This window comes from Zootoca vivipara, chromosome 4 (assembly GCF_963506605.1).
Source record: "Zootoca vivipara chromosome 4, rZooViv1.1, whole genome shotgun sequence".
NCBI classification, from domain to species: Eukaryota; Metazoa; Chordata; class Lepidosauria; order Squamata; family Lacertidae; genus Zootoca; species Zootoca vivipara.
The window spans coordinates 20,861,256-20,887,612 of record NC_083279.1 but is presented as its reverse complement, the minus strand read 5'-3'; the positions used below and the strand labels follow the sequence as shown (position 1 = coordinate 20,887,612).

The 26,357-nt window shown below is 40.8% G+C and overlaps 1 protein-coding gene across 2 annotated transcripts in view; it reads left to right on the top strand.

The window, feature by feature from the left end:
- Window positions 1–26,357, top strand: part of FGF14 (fibroblast growth factor 14) — a 294,840-nt gene that overhangs the window by 204,314 nt on the left and 64,169 nt on the right. For both annotated transcript variants that reach the window (XM_035114705.2, XM_035114704.2), the window contains exons 2-3: window positions 18,136–18,246; window positions 22,070–22,173. In XM_035114705.2, coding sequence (XP_034970596.1) covers window positions 18,136–18,246; window positions 22,070–22,173 — 215 coding nt within the window. The remainder of the gene's footprint in view (window positions 1–18,135; window positions 18,247–22,069; window positions 22,174–26,357) is intronic.

Below are 26,357 nucleotides of genomic sequence, written 5' to 3'. Positions count from 1 at the left end.
ATGTAGGGATGATCACTAACTAGGATGGCTTTTTAAAAGATTAGGAAAAATTATGGAAGATGCCTCCAGTTGCTGGAAGATTGCCAGTTGCTGGAAATTAGAAGTGGAAAGAATGCTAGTTGGCTCAAGTCCTGTCTGCAGGCTTCTCATAAGCACCTGGCTGGCCACTGTTAGAACATGATAGTTTCAAAATGTTTCAGGGGGTTTCGTCAAACTGTTTTTCAGGGAACCCTGGGTTTCCTCAGAGGTTAATCAAAGGTAACTCGGTGTGAAGATCACTAATGGTAGACAATCATCCCTAAAAAAACAACAACACACAGTTTAATCATCATTACCACTACAACAGTGATAAGACAAAGGTGGCAGATATAGGTCAGGATTATCCTCTTAGATTTCTGGGTGATTTCCATCCGATTGGCAAGAGGGGATTGACTCTCAAATGCTTAACAATAGCAACAACAAAAAGTATTTCCCCACCTAAATTAGACTGCTGGAATAAGGAAAGCTAACTGGGAGTGGACTTTTGAGCGAAAAGACTACGGTATCTGCTCAGTTCAGTTGTGATACTGAAAACAAATCCCTGGGCTAACATTATGTCCTTTGTACCTGGGTCTCATTGGTAAATCTTAGAGTTATGGTAAATATAAAGCAGATCTGAGAAGTCTGAAGTCTGTCCACTTATACCCTAAGATAGCCTTCCCCAATCTAGTGCCCCCCCCCATATGCCTTGGACTACAACTGCCATCAGCCTCAGCCAGCATGGCCCAGTGGTTGGGTAATGGGAGTATAGTCCAATTATCTGGAGGACACTGGGATGGGAAAGACTGTTCTAAGAGGTTACGTTCTCAGATCAAGCACAAGGTTCAATATATTTTGCCTGTAAGCCATCCCACATGAACTGTGACTCTTACAACATGCCTCAGGACCCTCTAACAGGCTGTGATTCCATGTGAAAGGTTATCTCAGTAGACATGCCAGTGTAGAAGCTGAAGACTCTGGGAATTTATCTTTGCCCTGGCCAGGTGCCGCTATTGGTCAGTTGGTCCTGCGCCCAGGAGAATGCCCTCTAATTCCTGACGCCATTGGCCAAGCATCAAATAGCACTTGCAAGATTTCTCTTCATATAACAGCAGCTGAAGAATGTAAAAACGGAAATGTTTTATTTGTGTGTGTGCGCACGCGCGTAAACATTTACACATAGGTATATGTGCACACCTACCCACTTTATAATCAATCCCCTCCAAGCAAATTCCATTTTTTTCAAAAGGAGGTTAATTTTGTGATTGATCCATAAAACTTATGCAATGCCAAGACAACTCTTTGACTGGATTCTGGAGTTGACAATGAATTCATGCATATGGGCATCTCGGGTCACAAGAGAGATATGAAGGGAATTTGGTTCTCAAAGAGCAGGGGCGGTATTTGCAATACTTTTGAATAATAGCAGTGTCATCAGTCTGGTGGAATAACAGTTCTAAAATTAGACCTTTGGAAATGAAAAGGACTTATTTGATTTTTAAATAGCATGCTTTATAGTGCAATCCTATGCATGTCTATTCAAAATCAAGTTCCATTTATTTCAATGGGGCATACTCCCAGGTAAGTGAATTTAGGGTTGCAACCTTAGTATCTTTTTACCACCTGGGGCTTTTATGTAGGCCATGTGATTAAGCCCCATTATAGCTAACAGGTCCTAGATACATATAAATGTGTACAGCTAATATTTAGATCTTAAATAATATGCATGCATAATATGTGTGACTGTGAGAGCAGAGTGACTTTCTGACTGATCCTACTGTAGTTTGTCAAATGCGACTTGTGCCATGAGGAAGTGAATGGGAATTTGCCTTGCCATCAACTTGGTGTTATGGTTGGGGAGATGCATCACCACTCACTTTTAAGTACAGATGGGGCTAACCACAGCTAGTGTCAGAGGTAAGCGCCATTATGCACCTACCAAGTCCCACATCCTTTGGGGGGGGGCACATAACTGACCCAAATTGTTGAAAATTCACATGCAATCTTCCCTTCCTTCCTACAGAGAAACAACATGAACCAATTTTAAGGTCATGGTTATATGGGAAAATACCACTCCAAACTAATATAACTGCCAGTGACAACCCAAAGCTATGCCCTCAAATGCCACAATCATAGAAAATGCATCTGGCCATTACTACTGACTGTATTTATACAAACAGCATGGGACCACATGGTAAATGGTGGACTATAAATACCTATAACCTAGTCCACACTCTTGCTTTTCCATATGATAGTGGGTACAAATCTGGCCAAGAATAACTTGTGCTGCTCATATATAAGATAAATAGTCTTGTATGAAGTGGTCATTTAAACTAACCTGGTGCCTTCCAACTGTTGCTGGACTAGAGTTTACATTGTGCCTGGCCATTGGTCCAAAAATTCTAGAGAGGACCAGGCTAGGGGAAGCTTCTTCAGACTATACTTATTTCTTCTGAAAAAAATGTAATAACCTATCTTGAGGGCAATTGTAATGCAAAGATATCTTGGGATACCTTTTACATTTTTCAGAAATAGTCTGGATTCCCCCCTCCCAACAACCCCCCCCCTTGATGACTTGACAGTTTATTATCCCCACAGTCCACTTCTAGTGTAGTGTTTGGTGCTCAGGAGATGCTATAATTGCGTTTATAATTGGTGTTGATAAGATAACATTAAAAAGATCAAATGCTAGAACAGAATTGCCATACCTGCTTTTAAAGTGGCTAATAGGGGGTTTGACGACAGTATAGATCTCTGCTGGATCCATCTGACTGTCCTCTTGAAGCTTCCCAAAGAAGTACATAACAAGTGCATGTAAAAACTCCAGCAAAAGATCCTAAACCTCTCAGTAATGTGTATATGAACATTGGCTGCGCACATGTGAGCCCAGGTAGACACTTGTAACGACATTATGTGTTCATGTGTCCCAATCACTGTGGCTTAGATTTTAACATGGTTAGGAAGGAAGAGAAGAAATGGAGGAAAGAGGGAGGTGTATGTGGAATGACTCTTGAGTATGAACTAAAAAAGATTGCAGCACAAGAATATAGGAGAAAGCAATCAGAAGCTGAGAAAGAATGGCTAGACAGAAGCCTATGGAAAGTAATTTGCTTCTGGCATGATTGCCAGAGAGTCTGTGATGAGGCTGTTCCTGCATTTTCACCTCCTGTGGTTTTTGACACCTTCCCCTGCCTGCCCCACTCCAGGTGTCCACTAAATTTTCCTTTCTCCCTTCATTGTGGGTTTATGGTTAGCTGGAAAAGGAAGCAAACTTCTGATGTGCCCTAGTTCCCACAAGTAAAAGGTTACAGCGCATCTACATACAGTATTTAAGTTCTAGAGACATTTCCCCCTCTGAGCTTGGGAGGGGGGGAAATGGCTAAATAAATAAAGTTGATTGATTTTATTTAAATGATTTCTTAACTCACTGAAGGCAAAAGAAACCTGTAAGCGATGTGCAACAAATGACATCATATAAAATGCATTATGTTAATATCAAATGAAGACTCCCTGTTAAAACAGCATTATGCTCTTCAACTAGCAATACCTATAATCATACAAGTTGCATTTTCAAATGTGCCCTGTCTTTCTCAAGGATATCCTTGAGGTAGCAAGAACAATTATATAGGTATTAAATGCTTTATCACCACCAGATGGAAGCGGGGTAGCATACATTACCATCTTAATTGTAAATTTTAATATTACTTGCTGAAAGTTATGTTGGTGAACATTGTAAATTCAGGAAAAAAAATGTTGCTCCCTTGTCTTTAATTCACCTATAAATCTTTTAATCATTTTTAGACTCTATATTTAACCCTGTGTCTTTTTAAAAATCTAACCTGTAGCAAAAATGCAGGCTGCACATTACATAATCTGCTATGGCAACATTTCACTGTGTAGTTTTAATCTCCCTGCCATGACAACTATGAGCAGGAGAATGGATCCACTCCAGCTATAGTTAGTTCATACTCGAAATCAATGGGGCTTGTTAGGCATGACTAGCTTATTTTCTATGGGAATGAAAGGCTATTAAATTTAGCTAGATCAGGGCCTATGTACTCTGTGAGAAGAACAAGAATAGGAATCAGAGCAGTAACATGAAGGGTTGCTTAACAGTAAATTAGTGGCATTGCATCCCTGAGCCCCTTTCACCTAGATACATAGCAAATTTTGTCTGCTAATTTCATTTGGCAGATGTTGAGCCTGTCTACTTCTCAGTCTTGTCTCACATTTTGACTGCCACACTTTCCCAGCCTAATTGTATCAAATTTATTGGCGCATCTGTTGATATTTGGGAGTACTGATGCAATTGCACACATTTAATATTCAGGGATGGGGCAGCAAAACCATGCTGAGTTTGGGCATGCAGAATCATGCAGGAGGGTTAAAACTGCAACACTGAGAGATGAAGAAGAGATTAAATGGCATAGTAAAGGTAAAGGGACCCCCTGACCATTAGGTCCAGTCGTGACTGACTCTGGGGTTGAGGTGCTCATCTCGCGTTATTGGCCGAGGGAGCCGGTGTACAGCTTCCAGGTCATGTGGCCAGCATGACAAAGTTGCTTCTAACAAACCAGAGCAGCACACGGAAACACCGTTTACCTTCCCGCTTTAGCAGTACCTATTTATCTACTTGCACTTTGACATGCTTTCGAACTGCTAGGTTGGCAGAAGCTAGGACCGAGCAACGGGAGCTCACCCCGTCGCGGGGATTCGAACCGCCGACCTTCTGATCGGCAAGCCCTAGGCTCTGTGGTTTAACCCACAGCGCTACCCACGTCCCAAATGGCATAGTATTGGTTGTCATATTGCAGACTTAGGGTTTTCTGGTAAGATACTGAGGCTGCAATCCTTCCTTGGGAATTAGTAGACATGTATAGAATTTTGCTGTATATTTCTGGGGTTCAGTAATTTGAAGAGTGGGTGAATACTTCCAGGACTGGTATGAGGCATTTTGGTACCTAAGGTAAAGAACATTTCACATATAGAGGCTAAGCAGACTGGCACTTAAATTTTACTTCAGCACTGGTGATGCAACCCACCTATCTGGATTAATTGCTACCCTTGTCCTGTATCAACAACCACACATATTACTTAAAATAAGCGTGCATTGAAATATTTGCCTAGTTATTAAAAAATACAAAATGGGTAACTACAGCTGCTGTCTTACACCCTGTACATAAGCCCCACTGGACCCTGTGAAACTTACTTCTGAGTAATCATGCATAGGATTGTGCTGTAAGGGTGCAATAGCACTTTATGTAGCCAGCAAAAGGGTGTTGCCACTTAAAACAACATTCTGATAGTGTGTATTTTCCACTCTTCCCCAAATTGTGTTGGATCCCTTGCCCTATGGGATAGTATCCTTGCATTATACATTTTGTTGCCCACACAGTATCGGCTGTCGACTGTGAGCACATGGTAATGCAAAACACAATGACTTCATGCTCAAGAATCCCATGTTCCAGGAAAGGAGTGATGGGAGACTTTACCTAGGAATGCCATTTCCAATGGTAGCCCCATGTCTGGCATATCACAGTTCTGCCCCAGGTCATGTGATCTTGACTGTGTGTTCTAAGAAAGCAGTGGAGAGTAGAAAGGGGTGCCAGTGGAAGACACATTTTCTAGGGCAAGGCCAACAATTCGTGCGTTCTTTCCCAAATGATTGATGCTTTTGGGGAGCAATGTAGGGGAAGCTGAGTTTACAATTTAATGCATTTTTAACAGTTTGAAACTGCAGCCACTAAGTGAATGGCTAATGATTTAATATAACCATTTTTCTTTTTACACCTATTTTATTTTAATGTGTAATTTTCTCCTGTAGATAGTCCTCATTCCTATCCACCTTTTTCTTAGCAAGGGCGTTTTCTCATCACAGTGTAGGAAATGCTGTATTTTATTGTCAAACTCTCAGCTCCTTTAGGGATGTGTTGAAATAGAGTAAATTCAAGACTCTTGCATTTAAATTGTAAGAAAGGGCTACAGTTTTTTTTTATTATAATTATAATTTGGTTCTTTCATTTATTTTTATTTATTTTAAGACTAATTTATACAATCACTTGTCCTGGCACAACAACCACTAAAATCACTTCAGACTTTGATTGCTTATTATTCAAGGGGACTGAAAGAGATTCAACAACCTTGACAAAATCATTCACAAACTGTTAGCATCTGTCTCTTTCACCATTATTTGTATTGTATTCCTGCAACACCATGGTGCTTCACAGGATACTATAAGTAAAAAGGTGGCTTTGTTTAAGAAAAAGCTCGGGCTTATAGGAGCTTACAATCTAAAGTTTAATGACTGGGAGAGAGAATGGAAGAATGTGAAGAAATGCAATGCATACTTTTGGTGGGGTGTGTGTGACAGGGGTGTTAAACAAAGGCTGCCTCTATAAGGTGAGGCTTTAGGCAAGGTTTGAAGAAAAAGAGAAAGCATAGAATCATATAATTATAAAGTTGGAAGGGATTATAGAGATGTTCTCTGAGAGAGTTCAAGGCATCAGGGAAAGCATAGGAGAATGGACATGTGGTTTATGGCTCACATAAACAGTAGCAAAATTGTCTCTAATGGGTGAAGTTTACAGTTCCATTGAGATTGTGATTTGTGAATAGTGATGGGTGAATCTGTCAATTTCAGTTTCTGAGTTTCTCACTTTTGCAATCTAAAATTCAGTTCTCCACATTTCTGTATCTGTTTGCTTCTTTTTTATAAAAAAAAGTCCTCTTGAAAATTCATCAGCATTTTAGTGCAAATTTCTCCTAATATGCACATGTTCATCTGGATTCTTGTCTAATATACACATTACTCCAAAGCATTTTTTGCCTAATATAATGCATTTTTGCATGTTATTTTCACTAATATGCATTCATATCCACCCTTTACACCACCTATGTGGCATTACTTGGCTGGAGCAAAATTCAATTTTTGAAAGGAGTCTGTATTGCATTTTTCAGATTATTTTGAAAAGTGTGCATTAGGTAAATTTGCCTTTAAATGTAAACTGATTTGAAATTATTCTCAATCTCTATCTGTGAGTGTCCCAAGATAGGCAATATGAGGCTTTGATTGAGACATCTTAGAATTCTCCATGGACTATGCGAGCAGTTCTGAGGAATAGCAACCAAACAGTGATTGTTGTTGCCTTATGTGTCTGTCAGCAGCTGCTTAGTGTAACATGCATCTGTTGCACAGATTTCTGTCCCTATTTTTTTATCACAACTCTCTTATTTCCTTCTGTATTTTACACATCACAACAATAGGATGTCTAAGATATCCTGCGAGATAAAAGCATTTCCCTTAATGTGTTACTTCTTTAATTAGGATCTCTTTTGAAACACACCAAACACAGGCATCCAAGTTTTAGAAAGAATCAGATGAAAACCCCTTAGCTCTGTCTATAAAATTATAAAGTAGAGGAGGTTGAACTTGGGCATTAATTGATCCTTCTGTCTAGTCCAGTGTTTCCCAAACTTGTGTCTTCAGCTGTTTTTGAACTACAACTCCCATCATTCCTAGCTAGCAAGATCTGTGGTCTGGGATGATGGGAATTGTACTCCAAAAGGAGCTGGAGACCCAAGTTTGGGAAACACTGGTCTAGTTGGTGCTTTCTGCACATGATAGTTACTGGTTTGTCTAAAATTAAAATTCTGTACCAGAAACTTATGAATTCCCATATAATTTGGTGTTTTGTCTCAGTTTCAAGTGCAACACACAGGACTGATGCAATATTCTCTGCATTCTAGCCTCTTCTCGCATTCCACTGCAAGAGAACCCCTTAAAGATGAAGTCGGTAGAGTTATGCATGATAAACTAATAAAAATTCATTTACATACAGTGGTGCAGTTTGGCACTTTTGAACTCTTGCCTTACAGCACAACCCTGTGCCTGTCTACTCAGACTATAGTGAATGGCAGGTAAGAAATTCTAATAATAATAATAATAATACTGAATGTTATAAAGACTGCAGTCCTAATGGTCTTACCAGGATGGGTGGTGATCTTTAGATGGTCATGTATATTATTCCATGTACTTCAAAATGTGGCAAACAACCCTGTAGCATTTAGGGGTTGTCCTCCTCATTCTGCTGAGTCCTGACATGACAACACCACAGCTTCTGCTGCTCCATTTGTATAAGTATATACTTATATGTAGATGAATGCAATCTATAGTAGCAAAAATACTTTAGAACACTGCCATTTTTACTCATTGTCCTGCCTGGCTATTATTTGAGGTTTATACTGCTATTTCAAATATATCTCTTTATATCAATATTGGCTCCGAATCTACCTGAGAGGGTATGCTAATTTATTGAATTGTTGAAGCACACTGAAGATGAATGCTGATAGGAATCCAGACTTCTGTTGTCATCTATTAGTGATCTAATTACATATTGCTTCCTCTCACGGGACACCAGTACAGGCTTGATTAAAGTATAATATAGATAGTTCCCTAGAGGGTGTTAGGCTCTTTAGCTGATGCCATGAATTCAAAAGTCCTATTTTTCTTCCGCCTCTTGGTTATTGTATGAGCACGACAGCACCAACATTATCATTTACTCCAGCGGTTGACAACCTTTTTGGGCCTATGGGCACATTTGCAAACATTGTGGACACACACGGCAACCAAGCACACACCACAACCCATTCCACTGGCTACAATATATATATAGCCTTTTTACAAGCATAATTTCAGTGGGGGCAGAGGTGAGGGAACCCCGTGGGCACAGTTGCCCCCAGGCACTGCCTTGATAACCCTTGAATTATTCTTTTTGAACTTCCTTAGCATCATCAACCACAAAAAAAACCTTTGGGGGCTGATGAGGTTTGAAATTAATGGTCAGAATGGGCTTAGGTTTGTCTTCATTTTTAAACACTTCAAAATTGTAGATTGACCAACTACACCAGCTGTAGGGAACCTTTGACCTCCAACTACAACTCCCATCAGCCACAGTGATGCCAGCAATGGGCTGGGATGATGGGAGATGTAGTCCAGCAACATCTGGAGGGCCCCTAACCTATACAGAGGTTGTTGGATTGTTTCCCACCCCCCAGAGGCACCAGCTTCTCCAGACGATTGAGGGCCCCCAATGTCATGTACCGATGTCACACACACAGCCCTCTGAACATTGAGGGGGGGCTGGCCCCCTCAAAAAACATTGGTGGGTGTGCCAAAGTGCCTTAGCCTCCAGGAGCCGACATCTGTTTCCCCCTAGTATGCAATTTTAGATTAACTTTGAAAATGTTCATCTGATGCACTAAGAAAGGTATAACTTACAATCCTATGATGGAATGAAATGGATTTCAATTTCCCCCCTTCTTTTCAACCTTCAGGGGTCTGTAACTTTTCTAATGAAGGCAACTTTTGCATTATTAAAAGTTTCTCACTATTGAGATTTCTGTCAGTGAATAAAATGTGATTCTCAGCACTTGTCATGTGGTCTGTGGAGGGGGGAAATGTTTGGGAACCACTGAACTAGAATGTCCATGATACATATAGATTAAATTCTGTACAGTTAATGTGGACTTGTGTGGGGAGCATTGAAAGAAAGGATAATGTGAATGCTGGAAAATGAAATCAAGGACAGGCAGTGATTTTTTTACCTATGTGTAGTCAGCATTGTGCTTCCAAGTGCATGTGTCAATGGAACAGATTGCAGCCGAGTATCTTCCATTCTGGGTTCAGTTGCACTCTGAATTCCCAGCTACAAATCTAGCACTCACAGGGCCGGCTCTAGGTAGACCCCTGGTGGCGCAGGGCACCACGGCGCCAGCCCGCCAGGAGGGCGCCGCGAGCTGCGCCCACCCACCCGCTGGCCGGCCGGTCCGCCAGTTCAACAACCGCATTGTGCCTGCCCACCCGCCGCGCCGCCGCGCAGCAGCGCCTGTGGCAGCCGCGCTGCGCCTGCCCGCCCACCGCACTGGGGAACGGGGTGGGGGGGCGCCGGAGGGATCCATCGCTCCACAGCGCCAGGGGCACTTAAGACAGCCCTGAGCACTCAGCTCAACATTTATTTTTCCTCATAGTTCCACACATGTGAGTTAAAGGGAGAGTGTGAGATGCTGAAGAAAACAATTAGGGAAATTCTGATATTGTTAAGTTAGCAAATTTCCTTGGAAGTTAGAACTACCTGGTTTTAAACTCCTGGGCTGCATTGCTGTGTTGCTGGGCTGTGTATTTCTCTGCGTGAAATAAATTGCTAATAATGAACACAGGGGCAGAGGAATAATCTCTGTGATGGGGATCATTGGATTGGTTTGTGCAAGATGCTATTCCTGAGCCCTAATTACCCATATTACCCTAATTGGATGGGCGGGGTATAAATAATAAATTATTATTATTATTATTATTATTATTATATTTTATTATTATAAAGGGCACACTAGGGTTGGTCCTCCCAATAGACTGAATAGCATTAGGTGGTGGAGTGAAAATATTTGGGTGAGAATTTAAACCAACTTTTCAAAAATCCATTACGATAGTGTCTAGTACACTAGATAGAGAATGGAACAATCCACTCACCCACTCCTTATGCCAGCCTGTGGAGGGTTTGGCTTGAGTAGAGGCACTAGTTGAGTTGGCCTCCCACAGGCCAACACCAACACCCCCCTTCTTCCTCCCAGACATCTGGATCCTGAGCTGGTCTCACTCTTGTCAGGTGATGGTATCGGTCCCAACCCAGACCCGATAGCTCTTCCATCTCATAGGGGTAGGTGTCTGTGTTCATGGTTTGACCTGAATGTCCCTTGGAGCAGCCAGCTGACTTCTTTGCAATGCATTAAGATCATGCCTAGCCTCATGCCCACACAGCGCAGTTTCATAAGTTTTGCAAGTGATTTGTTGAGCAGCAATCAGCTGGCTATTTGCCAAAATGTAAGAATCTGCCATGGGCCCACTGAGCCACTCTATACCAAAGGGTCATATGAATCAGTTGTTAGGTAAGCATCACTCAATAAAAACACTCAATAAATATGTGTTAAGCCTTTATGTGAAAGGTCATCACTACTCTTTGTTCATCACTGACCCCCTACTACTTTGACATTCCTGAGGACAACCAGGCTATTTAAATCCCACTGTCTTTCCCTGTATTGCCCCTTTATTGGTGCCTTCATGGGCACTGAACCGGAGAGGAAAATCTTGTGGTCCTTGTATTTAAGCTCATACGGGTTGCATGTAACTTGAGCACTCAAAGTGTTCAAATTTACAAAATGCTAGCTGATCTTTAAACAGACTGAAATGAAGAATCCTGTGTGTTTGGCAGATAGACTGAAAACCAAGTTTGATGCAGAAGTAATATAATAATGATCCACTGTGGCAGAAGGATCAGGAGCAGTAATTAACACAGCTTTATTAGAGTGAAACTGGTTATTTCCACGTAAATAAACCCATTGGCCCTTTGAGCTGTGACATGTTTCATCTAAAAGCATTTCATCCTTCACTTATTTGTGAAGTCCTTATTTGTGAAGTCTCATGCCCAACCTAGTTGTGGTTCAGTGACAACTACAAATACCTATTATCATGCAATAGTAAGTTTAGGCTACTGAGATAAATGTATTTGCCTTTCTTTGCCAACACTGTGTTTCAGGTAGGAGCCATGATTCTCTTCTGCAAGGCCTTTCTAGCTAGAAATTCAGAACTCTCTCTCTCTCTCTCTCTCTCTCTCTCTCTCTCTCTCTCTCTCTCTCTCTCTCTCTCTCTCTCCCTCTCCTAGTATATAATAGAAGTACCGTAGTAATAAGAGAGCCACAGGAACTGTTTGTAAAGTACTGTATGTCAAGCTTTGAAAACTATTTTAATTCTTTCCCCTTTCCCACAATTCATCATTTCCATACAGATTAAATTGTATGTCATGCCTCTCACGGCACACACATATTTTTAATGGTAATGATTGCTTTATTCAATGTAAGGAATGCTTCTTTTTTTATTGATCGGCATCAAAGGTTCATTGGAAATGAGTAGCCACAGAAGTCAAATGGGGAGCCAGAGAAGTGCTCAAGGAAAAGGAAAAGATTTGTAGCTATCTGCACTGTTACATAATATTAACAGATAGTGCTGGAGAAGCAGAAAAACATCAGAACATGAGCTGGCACTGCATTTATTTATTTAGTAAAACATAATTTCCTAAATCACTATGAAACAGACACAAATAACTTTTTGACCTTCCATGAAATGTGACATACTTAATGAGAGATCCCACTGAAGTACTATTTGATGGTGATTCTCTTGTAATGCTCTTACTAAGTATCATAATCTGGGCCTGGTGCATAGCTTGTTGCCTGCAGATAAAATTGTGCCATGATAAAGAGAAGTTTCGGAAGGGATTTTGACTAGAGGCCAAGGATCCTGCAGGATTGTTTATTGCTTTCTTCCTGTAGATGTCGAAGCATGCAGCTGGGACATGGGGCAGGAGGGTGTGCCTCTACTGCCCCAGATCTTCTATTAAAGTGGATTTAGTATGGTCCTTTGAGAGCTATGGAGTGTTGCGCCCTACCTATTTTGAGCTGCAGAATTCCCCAACTATTTCTCTCCCTCTGTCTCTCCCTCTCTCAGCTACACATTTACCCTCTCCCTTTCTACCACCATCCGCCTCTTGGTTCTGCCGTGTTGAGGCACACAGGGATATTATTGAAATATATCTGTTTATAATATCTTTAGTCAGTGCAGATCTGATACTCTCTTTATGTTCAGCCTTTTTTCTTTTGAAAAGGGCAATCTATTCTTAACTTTATTGTGCCTATTTCTTTTTAAAAGACACAAACAGTGAAGGGTGTATTACTGGCAGATATTTATAAAATCATAGAACTGTAGGATTTGTAAAGAGTTGGCAGCTATCTAATTCAGCTCTTTACTCTAAAGCAGGATCTTCTACACTGCATCTCCGAATCCCTAAAGGATTAGCCTATATATTACTGCTGTTAAAAGCAACTTTTCCAATCCACAATTGACTGGCTTCCAGAAAAGGGAGAATCCCCTTTCAGTGGCTAATTTTAGAACATTCACTAACTGTTTCTGAAAACATTTCATTTTTCAGCAATAATTTGTACACTTTGTCCTACGCAACATTCTCATTGCTTTAACTTTTCTGGCAATCATCCTAAATTGAATCTTAGATATTTAATCATCTACATTGCACTATGCCTTTGTAAATCTCCTAAAAGGAGATGATATTTTGGTAGAAAGATGCAAGGGTCTTAATGTTCCAACAATAGCTTTAAATACTTTGGAAACAGATGCATTATGAAAGATTAATTCCTCAGCCATTAATTTGTAACAGAACAGGGCAATAAATCATAGTTTCTATTCAATATCTTTTTGCAATTGTGAATTCCACTTGATTCACCTCTCTCACTCACCTTAACAAAATCAGTATTTGCCCTAGTTAGTTCGGATAGGAATCCAATTATGCGGGGAGCCAAAAAGCTAACCACCAATCACAGGAGATCTTTAAAAAGGCCATTTAGTTTAATACAGTTTGGTGAAGTGAAGATAAAATAATGATGCTTGAATCTATATTTAAAAAGTCCAGAATTCATTGAGAGTAATTGAATCAATTTCCTAGACATCTTTTGGAGATCTAGATTGAGGCCTTATGACAGGAGTGTGCAACCACCACCACCACCACCCTTAGGTAGATCTTTCAATGAATGAATGCTAGTGGAGGGCATGGCCCAAGCAAGCCAGTGGTAGCTGGAGCCAGATGGACAATGGTCAGGGCCCCCTTTCTGCCTCCCCTGCCACTTCATTCTCTCTCTCCCTCTCTTTCTCCTCTTACCCAGTCAACTGTCAGAGGACGGACAGATCACTCTTTCCAGAGGTCTGATCACTTGCCAGAGGGTTTCCTCTACTTCCTCTTACATTGCCCCATCCATGATGGATTTTCTCCATAGTGTTCCCTTCCTCCAGCCCTACTTATTTTCCTCTGGGCTTCCCACCCACCCACATGAAATTAGACTCAGGGCTGCATGCAGCTCTGCCCTAAACCCTGGTCTATGGTGAACATCATCATCATATCCCCTGAGATGGCAACATCTGCCATTCTCTCCAGGAATGGGGCCCTCTCCCTTTTCACCCTTCATGTGGGGAAGGGAAATGGCAGGCAGAGCTCAGTTTCCCCCCACTGGGCCTGAAGTCTTCTGTCATGTATTATCCCATGTTCCACATGCAGGGAATAGCAGCGAGAACAGTGAATCTTGCTTGAGGTGGTGGTTGGCCATAGCATCAATTTAGCAAAACCAAATCTAGCATCTCACAGTTGTTTTATAGAAATAAACCAGTTGGGATGGGGAGGTGTTATTTAAGTGAAATCCTTTCCTATTGGCAATACAGTGGTCATGGTGAGAGGGAAATGTCTCTTCAAATTTGCATGGGCAAAAATGCCCCCTGCTGAGCTCAAACCACTTGTTCCTCTTTCTGTATATGCGAAAACATAGAACAATACTTTTGTCTGCATTTGGCTTATATAACATATTTTTAATTGATTGCTTTATGCCTAGTGCTAGCAGCAGGAGATGGAGAAGGGTAGGTGTTCATTGCCAAAATACTCTGTAAGACTGGGAATGCCTTGCATCTTGGCACAGTCCTCAAATTAAAAACAAGCGCTGACCCTGGTTGCCCTACATTTACTGTGTGTGACATATATAATATTGAAAATTTCTGTTTAATCGGTTTGGAAGCAAGTAGAGTTTCTTTTTCTTTTCTTTTGTTTGCCAGATTGTTGACCATGCAGTTTTTTCTCTCCTCCTGTTCTGTATGCAGGGCTCAGCTCTTGCCTCTCAATACAAGCAAATGTGAAATTCTATACAAGTAATACGAGTGGTTCCTTTCCATATTTTGTGCAATTGGCATATTAACAAGAAATAGGACCACCTACAGTGTGCCGTACGACATTCTGTGAATATGCCAGCAGCATTTTGGAGTGATGCTTTTGCGTATCTAACCAGAAAGAATATACCACTTCATTTCATGTGCTTTTATGCATTCTGGCAAGGAGTAAATGAAGTTAATCACAAGTTAAGGAACCCTGCCACTCTGTATTATAGAAGAAGCTTCCTGTACATAACAATATAAAATTGGCTGTGGTTCAGAATTTTCGTACTTAGCATTGCAAATTAGGCTCCTGTCCTTTCCCTACTGAGCTGCTCACTGGTGATCTGGAATACCTTATTTTCTATGGAATTTTCCCAGGTGCTTTAGAAATTAAAATTCTAGAGGGAGTTCTGAAGGGGCTGTAGCCAAATGAATCATATTAGTCCTTGATATAGGTAGAATTGCCAGGTGCAAAACTGTGCCAGGGTTCTCTAGCCTGCAGATTTTCATTGTCACTTCAGCCCTCAGCCGAAGCTTTGGGATAAAACCTTGATATATGGGAAGCTTATATGAAACCGGCACACAGATGAATGACATACACAAAAATGATGGCAATCCCTGTCTTGCATTAAAAAAAAGAACCATCTGAATTTCTTTTTCTTAGCCAGGTATTAGTGCTCCTATATATGGAGATCTTGTATTATTATCCCACTGCCCTTCTATTTTCTATTACTATAGAAATGCAACCTACTGATTTATAGATGCGTCTGACTTGGTAGTCATACTAATGTGGATTGGCTAGTTTCTGTACAAATTAGAAGCAAAGTGACAAACGGCTCTGTCATTCTGCTTTGTCTCTGTAGCTTCTGGATGTGACTAAATTAAAATGGATTACATGATTTGATTTTCATGGAGGGTTTGTTCATGCAAGACAGCTTTGGAATCACAGACTTCCATGACGGATGGAGGGCTTGAGCTACTTGTTGATTATGCCCTTGGCAGAAAACTGCAGAATATTCTATTCTCCAATGAGCAGGAAAGGGGGGGGGAATTACCCATACAGTTCCTTTGAGGTTGGTAGCGTAAAGTTTCTACACACATAGATTTAAGCTTCAACAAGAAAAAAAGGGCAGCAGTTGCCCTTCAATTCTGAACATATAGCTTGAGAAGATGCAACTTACCATATACAATACGTTTTCATTTTTAAACTAGGCACAATGTCTGTTGCGTAGTCATGCCTGTTATGTAGTTTTACTTAGGTTCAACTCTGAAAAAGGCATAACTTTTCAAGGTTCTTATTGACTTTGCATTCTTAAAGGTAATCCGCATTCTTAGATTTTTTGCATGCACACAACAACAACAACAACAACAATATGACATTTGAAAAAGACAAAAAGGATTAAATCTGCCAATACATAAAAATTATAACCTTCCATATCACTCTACCAATGTAAGACATTTCAATACCTGAGGAATACATGTTAACTTGATGCCCCACTTTTTTCAGAAATGACACACAATTTACATCTGAAATAGGACAGGAGGTTCCAGTTGCCTGGGGAGAGCTCTCTTTTATCAGTCATTGCTTGGAATCCTTTCCTGAAAGACACGCATCTTACTGTTCTCTCCATGTTATAAACCCTCTTGTTCCTGTATGATGTGACATTGTTCATTATTAACAACCATGCTTAGCGAACATGATTTTTAGTTACAAATAATGTGAACTTGAAAGGTACAATTTTTCATTTCCTGAGCGACCAGTTGGCCTGGACCTCCCAGGTTATGTGAATTATTATGGTACACTACATTTATCTCTACTAAGTTTAGAAATTTTTGAAAGTACTGAAAGTATGTTCCTATGAAAGTGTACCAGCTGGGTTACACTCCTGTGTGCATTTCAAAATAATTAAGCTTGTGAAGAGAACTTTAAAAAGTAGAACTTGGAGCCTGTACAGATTTCCTGTGCAAATAGGAACAGGATTAGAACAAAGGTGGGTTGCTGCAGCTCCTGTTGGAAGAAAGAGAAAGAAAAGAGTACAGATAGACTTTGTACTGAGCAATTTACATGAGTAATTATAATGGAGGTATATTGTACACATTTTAAGAGTAAGAGGCTTATGTTTTTTTGTGAAGAAATAACAATTCTATTTTGGTGCTGCTGGGAATTTTCCAGGTTATTTCAGCACTTCTGTTTCTTAAGAGTCCCATTTTTATTTATTGCTAAGTGGTTTTTCACAGTCAGTGTGTTCCCTGGTGTTAGTCATCATAGTGTCTAATAGGCCCAAATTTCAACCAATTAACTATGTGAGCTTCCGTAGTCTAATCAGTAAGCGTATGTCCAATAAAATGTAGCTCACCTACCCTTGTTTTATGTGGGCAACATGGACCATATCTCAAATTACTGATGTTTCTCAATATGGGAATGAACAACACGAACAACCATTTTGAGCTGTAACTAAGAGGGAAAAAATGCATAATGTGATAAACATATTATCGACTGATCTTTTCAATTAACTTATCTGTTCTTATGAATTACCAACTTGCTGGGATGTTGGTTTCAGCTGACAGAAAAAGAAGCTATCAAAGACACTTTTCAGGGATAAAATGGGGCTCATCCATTTGTAGTGGGAAACAATAAGGCCACCAGTTGCTCTGTTGATAAAAGCTTTGTCTTTTTTTTTTGGCTTCTGCTTATTTTTCAGGAGCAGAATGGCTGCTGCTAAAATTCTGATAACCTGTTAAGAATTTGTTTACTCCCTGTTAGGGACGGAGTAGAAATTCAATTCAGCTTGCATTTAAAGGCAAATCTATCAAATTCATACATTCCGAAACAATACGAGAACTGAAACACAGCCATCCTTCAAAATTTGCATTCATTTGAATTTTGTGATCCAGTTCTCCAAACAAATTTTATAAAAAGGCATATATTGGGTAAAAGTGTGCATAAAGGTGAATATATATATATAATTATATTAGGATAAATTGCTTGCAAAAATGTGTACTCGGGTCAAATCTGCATACAAAAAATGTGTTTATTAGCATTAATTCGCACTAAAATGCTGAATGATTTTCATGGGATTCTTAAAATAAATAAATAAGAAATTGCTGCAGAAGTGTTTGAAAACATAATTGAATAAAGGAAAAATGAGAAACTGCGTGAATCAAAATTCACCATCCTTACATCCCCACTCCTTGAAGGCAGCCATTAAGGGGAGCTGTGCAGTTACAAGGTATCTTGTTCTCAAATAGAGACTTTGGGATATCTATTTACATGGCTTGGAGGCTAGTGACGAAATATGTTTGTCTTTCAGATCCCCAGCTCAAGGGTATAGTGACCAGGTTATATTGCAGGCAAGGCTACTACTTGCAAATGCACCCTGATGGAAGTCTCGATGGAACCAAGGATGACAGCAGTAATTCTAGTAAGTGATTGTTCTAGGAAACTATTCATCTCTTCCACACATATAGTAAAGTTAACCATTTCAAGATTTACATGTAACCATTTCAAGATTTACATGCAAACATCACTGGGTGTTGTATTTTTATGCCTCTTGTTTTCTGATTTTGCTTTTGGTAAAAGTTGTTTTTGCTTTTTTTGATATTTACAAATTGAAATACAAATATACAAATACATATTTTTTAAACCCCCCAATGCCTTCATATATGTGAATAAGAAGAAGCATGCGATTTCAGGAAAGTCCTGAAGCTGCTCACTACAGGATGATAACCCGGCTTCATTTTCAACAAAAATAGTTTTCCAAAGATGTCTAAAATAATGTGCTAGTTTGAGAAGAACCGTCATACCTGCTTCCTAGTTTCAGCTTAAGTGTGCAGGCCTTCTGAAGTATTGCTAGGCATAATAGTCTCTTAAGGTGTGTATATCAGGGACGCGGGTGGTGCTGTGGTCTAAATCACTGAGCCTAGGGCTTGCCGATCAGAAGGTTGGCGAGACGGGGTGAGCTCCCGTTGCTCGGTCTAGGCTCCTGCCAACCTAGCAGTTCGAAAGCATGTCAAAGTGCAAGTAGATAAATAGGTACCACTCCGGTGGGAAGGTAAACGGCATTTCCATGCGCTGCTCTGGTTTCGCCAGAAGCGGCTTAGTCATGCTGGCCACATGACCCGGAAGCTGTCTGCGGACAAATGCCGGCTCCCTCGGCCTGTAAAGCTAGATGAGCACTGCAACCCCAGAGTCGTTCGTGACTGGACTTAACTGTCAGGGGTCCTTTACCTTTACCTTTAAGGTGTGTTATAACAACACTAAATAACTCTAAATTACATAGAAAGATGATAAGATAAGATAAGATGAAAATCTTTATTGTCATTGCCCCCCTGCGGGAACAATGAAATTACTCGGCTGCACCATCCACTCAGATAAGGCACTCCACATAAATTTAAAATAACTACAAAACATTAATTAAATACGAAATGGCAAGTAAAAATAAGATGATTAAGTAGGGTTGCCATGTGTCCTCTTTTTCAGGGGTAGAATTTGGGACAGATTGCATTCATTTGCTTTGAATGGCCACCACAGTTTCCTCTCTTTGGCTCTTCAAAATATGGCAACCTTACTAAGCAAAGGACTACTTTAATATTTCATGATCATTATGGTGGCAGCTGAATTCAGCAGCAGCCAGAATGCAACAATGAATTGTGATGGCATTCCACAATTTCCCATTATTCATTAGAAATTTCACTTACTGTGTCTCCAACACAGTGAAAGTTAAGACAATTTTAAAATCTTGAGGTTGGTCAGGTTACCCTAGGATGGATAACCACTTGCTCTTCCATGTTCCGGAGCCCAATGTTGTAAATACTGTGAGTAATGCTTCCCCTTTGGTCTGTTGGTGTGAGTTCCTCCACATATCTTCATGGGCTGCTCAAGAGCTTGAAATATGAATCCACATGAAGGAGGGTGACATATTACCAGCAGCAGAGCCGTCTTTCCCATATGGTGTAGTGGTTCGTTGTGCCAGGGTGGTGGCCTCTCAGGGGCACCCCAGCGAGTGGGGGAGCTGCACGGCTTTGCCGGCAGCCTCCCCTTTCCCTGCGTACCTGCCAGCTGCTCCTTGTCAAACATATGGCTAGCGGGTGTGCAGCTTGTCTCCCAAGCCTCCACAGGAGGAGAGCGACCCCTGCAGAGGCTTAGGATGGAAGCTGCGCCCTGCCAACTATATGGCTGGCGGGTGCGCAGCTTCCTTCCCAAGCCTCTGCGGGGATTGCTTTCCCACAGTGGCATGGGGGAGAGTTGCGCGCACACACCATGGCTGGCAGTGCGCAGCTTTGCCCCCCCCCATCTGTGGTAATTTGGGGGCGCTGAGCGGATATTTGCACCCCGGCGCTGCATCTGATGAAGACCAGCAGAGCAATCGGATAGGATGCACACAGGGCAGGACTTTTTAGGATTATGTGTCTCTTCTTCTCTGCTGCCTCAGCAAAGTATCCAACATGGCTGCATTGCCAGGAAATCTGAATGGGGGAAAGGAGGGAAAGACACTGCATACACAGGCTAGTAGGTGGATGAGCCTCTCACCACATCATTGTTCTGCTGTGCATCCAGCACACCTGAAAACTACATTAAAAGTTATGGTTGGGAAGGAGCTGTTGCTTTTGTTAAATGTTTGAAGTGGTCAAGGAGTGTGGTAAGAGCCAGAATGGCTCCAGAATGGCAGGACGTTGTTTTGCTTCACTCTGAAGTATAGGAGGAGAGAGAAAACATAAGAGTGGCTCATGGCACTGTGCACATCATGACCACCGTCCTCTAAAGGTTTTTAAATAAGCAAAACAATGCACAACCACCTTGTACAATTAAGGCAAGCAGTAGCCCACAGTCGCTCATGCCCCTTCCCCGGGCTGTGTGGGGCCACCTTGGTAGCGTGGGGCCCTGTACAAGATGAATGCTGTTTACTTGCAGAGACTCCAGCATCTGCTTCATTTTACAGCAGCTTCAAAAGTCCAACTCTTATGGTGCTCACAATCTTCTAATATGACAAAGAATTAATAATAGAACCTAATTTTCTCTATGTATTTCCTGTGAGTGGTCTGTTATTTTTCTCCCTCCTGGGCATATTGCTTGAGTCACGTCCCTCTCCTGTGATGAGCAATAATGAGCAAGTTGTTCTTTTTCATACATTTTCACTTTGGTCAAAACATTTGTACCTGTTGTTGTCCTGATTTCAAGGTCTCACTTTCTGTGGATACTTTCCCTCCCAGCTTAAATCAATAAGCAACCCTTTGAGAAACTGTTGCATGATTGCTTGATCCTTTGCAAGTGCAGAGCCAGAAAATATGCCCAAGATGGATTTTGACTTCACTGTATGGAGGATGCTTCAAGTGTCATCCATTGTAGTTGCCTAGTCCATGCAGCCAGCTGTTTGTGTGCAATGGTTTGCCAGGCAGATCAGGAGATTTCCCACACATCAACACAGACCTGGGGAAGAAAGAGTGAGAGGTTGAAGTTGCACAAAGAAAACCCATCTGTGTGGTGAGCTGCTACACCACACAAATGGCTTACCACATGGAGACTATTGCTATGGGAAGCAATTTAAAGCATCATTTGTGGCACACTGATACTTTCAGAGATGGATGCTGCAATGCAGCTTCTCTGAAGCCCTGTTGTCATAAGGTTTAGATAGCAGGGAAGGGTTTAATTCTTCTGTCTTGGTGTGAGAAGTGAAGCTACAGGGAACCTTCTCGGGTAGTAGTGCCCACCTTATGTAACACCCTCCCATCAGATGTCAAGGATATGAATAACTATATAACCTTTAGAAGACATCTGAACACAGCCCTGTATAGGGAAACTTTTAAAGGTTTTATTATGTTTTTATATATGTTGGAAGCCACCCAGAGTGGCTGGGGCAACCCAGGCAGATGGGTGGGATACAAATAATAATAATAATAATAATAATAATAATAATAATAATAATAATTTGTTGTTGTAACTTTGAATATTTTCACACGTGACAAAAGTAAACCTGAGTGAAGAAGGTACATATTTATTTTTTCATGGGAACCAATCTGAAACAATTCTGGTACAGGGAGAAGTGTTTTTGAACCAATTTAGATCTGCTACTGCCACTACTCCTAGCTTGATTTCTAATACTGTGGCTGAAATCAACTTTGTTGCATACTGGCTTCAGTCTTATGACATAGTCACAGACAGAATTTGAGAATGTGTAGCTAACTGTGCATAGGATTTCTACATGACATCATTTGCTTATCTGTGACAGTTCTTCTTTATTTTTACAGCATTGTTCAACCTTATACCAGTGGGACTTCGAGTTGTCGCTATCCAGGGTGTAAAAACAGGCTTGTATATAGCCCTAAATGGAGAAGGGTTCCTTTATACGTCAGTAAGTAATATGCTATGGCTATTGGTTCTAATCTACTTTTCTATAAAAAGGTAGATCCAATTAATAGAAAATCTTACAGGATTTGTAAAGAAGAATGGTGAGATGATTCTACATATTGATTCTTAATACCTGTGGGTTTAATAAGGAGAATCTTCATGTGGGATTTTCAGACTGCAAATCACTGACACAACCCTTTCTCACAACATTTTTTTGTCCTGTGGAAGCGACTGCAGTAAGGTATCTTCCTGAACTATCAGAATTTCTGAGCCACTTAGGAAGAGCTCACACACTGGCACAGGGAGGAATCACAGTATGAGGCCTGCAGCTCCTGTTACTGTCTTAGGGTTGCAAGAAGCAGCAGTGCTGCAGCCACTCCCATGCTAACCATGAAACGTAAGCAGCAGTTAGTTATGCCCATGCAATAATTTGATAATGATTGGAAGATGCATTCTGAGCAGTAGCTGGAGGACTTTGTTTAATATGACTGTACAGTGCTATGACTGCAAGGTATGGAGACTGAAGTCCAAACTCTTCTAATATGTTTGCTATACTGTACAGTATTACAGCCTCACTTATTCAGATAATTTGCATGAAATTCAAAGCTTTTGGAGGTATAGATAAATAGGAAGATTCTTCAGAGTTAGAGCTGATATGAGATTCCAAAGAAGAGCCACAGCAAATTCAGTTAACAATGTGTTTTGATTAACTTGGGCAATGCTGTGTATACATTATCCTGCATTCTTATAGGATAATTGAAGCTGGTGGGTTTCCCACCAAGGATGTCATTGTCATGATTAAAGGCAATAAAACCTTCTCCTCCATAAACCAAAGCACATGGGAGCCCCTACAATTTCAGTGGAAGAGAGTTTATCTGCCTCCCGTGTACATCATTTCGGCCTGATTGTTCAAACATTTTGTACAGGAAAAAAAAATTCACGCATACAAAAATGAATCATGTCAACATTTTCGCAAGCTTATGTTTTATTGTCATTGAGGTAGAATTAAAGTTTTTAATTCCTTAAAATAAAAGGAGTCACATAGTAGGGAAAAAGTGCTTCTGGTAGATATTTTCCAGGCACATGAACTAGTCAAAACTGAACTCATGTAATTTCCAGTGAGTTGAGGGGGAGAGTTTCAAGGGTGTGGTTAACTCTCCCATTGAACTGAAAACGCTTACTTTTGGCAGAATGGTACTGCATGGCCCTGATCCAACTTTACGGAGGCAGCAGCATGTCACTGATAGTCTCAACATGGCTGTGTGCATGCAGGCTGCTGACTTGGGCTCCCACCCAGTGCACCTAGCACATGTTTATGGATACAGCTCCTTATCTAGCTGGTGATGGATGCACAGAACCCTTTTTCCAGGTGTGCATTCCTCTAGCTGGATCGTAACATTGGTTTTAAATAACATTCTCTGTTAGAGGAGTTGCCTGGAATTTCATTATGCTTTTTAGAAGCCTTATCTCAAGAGCTGCCTTGAGTTACCAATGTAATGGTTTGGGTGGTGTTTCCCCCCCCCATTCGAAGGAATGTTAGACATATTATCAAGCTCCTGATACCCTGAAGAAAAATATTCTGTTTGTTTTGAATGGATGACAGTGCTTTTTAAAGTTAATTAGGAGGAAATGTTCTAGTAGCTGAAATGTCATCGAGATAAAAAAATGAGTATTGCACAGCACTTATCTGTCATACATCGAAACATGGGCATATGGAAGATCTGTGTTTTTGAGTACTGTACCAAAAGTGTGCAATAGACGAACTGCAAAATAAAAGTGTGCAAATACCCCCAGGCTGGAGAGAATCTGAACTACTGCTTTTCTGTTCCTTTGTATGAGGGCTGGGGAATGTGTGACCATGAGAAGGTTGCAGAAGTCCACAGCATCATGGTCAGCAATCAAGGATAGCTGTAGTCCAACAACATCTCCAAATGATCACATGTTCCTTGTCCCAATTTTATTTATGTCTATGGCTTTGCAGACAAGCATCTATAAAATAACTCACTTCAGGAGTCGTAGCAATTTTTTTCTGTGTGGTAGGATTGGGTGCAATTAACACATTTCCCCCAACTCATGGTTATTACATTGTTTCCCATCATTTGCAGGGGTAAGAAAGACATTCTGAAATGTTAAATATGTTTCTAAAAATAGATTGGCAGGTAGTGTGTAAATCTGTAGAATGGAAATTCCTAGGAAGAGAGACTTGAACCATTCCATGTGGCTTTTTTAAAGACTATTCCATTGCAGTTAGTCAACATAACTATTGACATAGAAAGGCTATATTTTAATGATGTGTGTGTGTATGTGTGTACCTGTACCTTTGTGTTTTTGAGCATGCAGTATTTTTTTTCCTAGAAAAAGAAGTGCCAGAACTCACCACGAGTGCCTTGTTCTCTTATAATGGCAATGGCACCCACCTGAGAGGTGCCAGAACTGAGTTCTGGCTGGAAAAAAGCCCTGCATATATGCAGAGAAATGTAAACTGTATATTTCAGAAGTTGCTGTAGCATTGGCTGGTGTTTCTTAAAGGGACTGGCTCAATCTCTCATAGTGTGCATTAGTAAGTTAAAGGGCAATGCATTTTGTTGGAGGAAAGAATGATTTCTTTCTTTTCAAGAGTGTGAAATAGTTTGAAATATAAGAACTTGCAGCAAGGAAAAAAGCACAGGTCAGAACCAACCTTAACAACATGTGGTGTTTTTTTGTTTGTTTGTTTTTTTAAAGAGGGTGCACAGTGTACCAAGTTCAAGTGTACCAATTTCAAGTGTAATGTCCAAGTGGATCTTAGGCTGCAATCCTATACTCTAGGACAGGCACTCCCAAACTGCGGCCCTCCAGATGTTTTGGCCTACAACTCCCATGATCCCCAGCTAAGAGGACCAGTGGTCAGGGATGATGGGAATTGTAGTCCAAAACATCTGGAGGGCTGAAGTTTGGGAATTAAACTTCAGCCCTCCATTAAACTTTGTGGGATTAAACTTTGTGGGATTAAACTCCCCCATTAAACTTTGTGGGATTTACATCATATTAGGCATGCATAGGATTTTGCTGTTGCTTTGGTGATCTTTTTTATTGGTCAGTTAGTTGTATTGTTGACTTTAGCATTGTATGCCACCATGGGTGCCTTTTGGCAGAGAGGCAACTTACCAATAGAGTAAGGCTATATTTTTATGCACACTTTGCTTGGAGTAAGTTCCACAGAGCACAGTGTGATTTACTTCCTAATAAACATGCATAAGGTTGTACTGTACAGGAGTGGATGAAGGAAGAAAAAAGAAAAAAGAAAAAGCTCCAATGTGACCTTAGCCTTGCTTTAGACTCCGGCTTTCACCATTTTATGATATCTCGTGAAGGTCAGCTATTCAAAGAAGAAAAAAATCAAAAATTTCACTGGACTGGTGCAAGCCTCTTGTCTGAACCCAATGCTACTTTTCTAGAAAAAAAGGTGCCAGAACTCACCATGAATTCCTCTGTTGTTCACTTATAATGGCAATGGCACCCACCTGAGAGCTGCCGGAACTGAGTTCCAGTGAGTTCTGCTTGAAAAAAGTCCTACCTGAACCTAAGTATTTATTGTATTCTGTTGCCCCAGAAGGACTAGACTCAACATGTGAAAAATGCAAGGAAGCTAATTTTGGCTAAAAATTAGGAGAAACTTTGTAAGACTATGAGCTATTCAAAAGTGAAGCAGGCTGAAACTGACACGGGGACAAACAGAAGAAGACACCTTCACCCCAGTATGGTTCCCCTTCACCACTTATACAGCCCAACAAGACAACGACAAAAACTTACCGTCAGTATACAAATCAATATGGCTAACCTAATCAAAACACCCTCCCTCCCCACTCACACAAGAAACTAAGGATCACCACAGCCAACCACAAATGAACAATCACATTCTAAGACAAGTCCCGACCTCTCTCACCAACAAAGAAGCACGAACAAACAACAGAGAACCTGCACAAACGATGCTGACGTCGAACCCCTACACATATCAAGAAAAACAGAAACATCGACAATCCACCACACCCAACTCCCCATCCCACCCATCCCTTTCCCCCCTTCCTCATAATGTCTCAAAAAGTAAAATCGATGTGTAAAAATGATACATGGGAGAAGAAGCAGGAGAAAAAAAAGAGACATTGCACTACCTTTGTAACCCAAGAAAATTCTTAATAAAAAGAATTA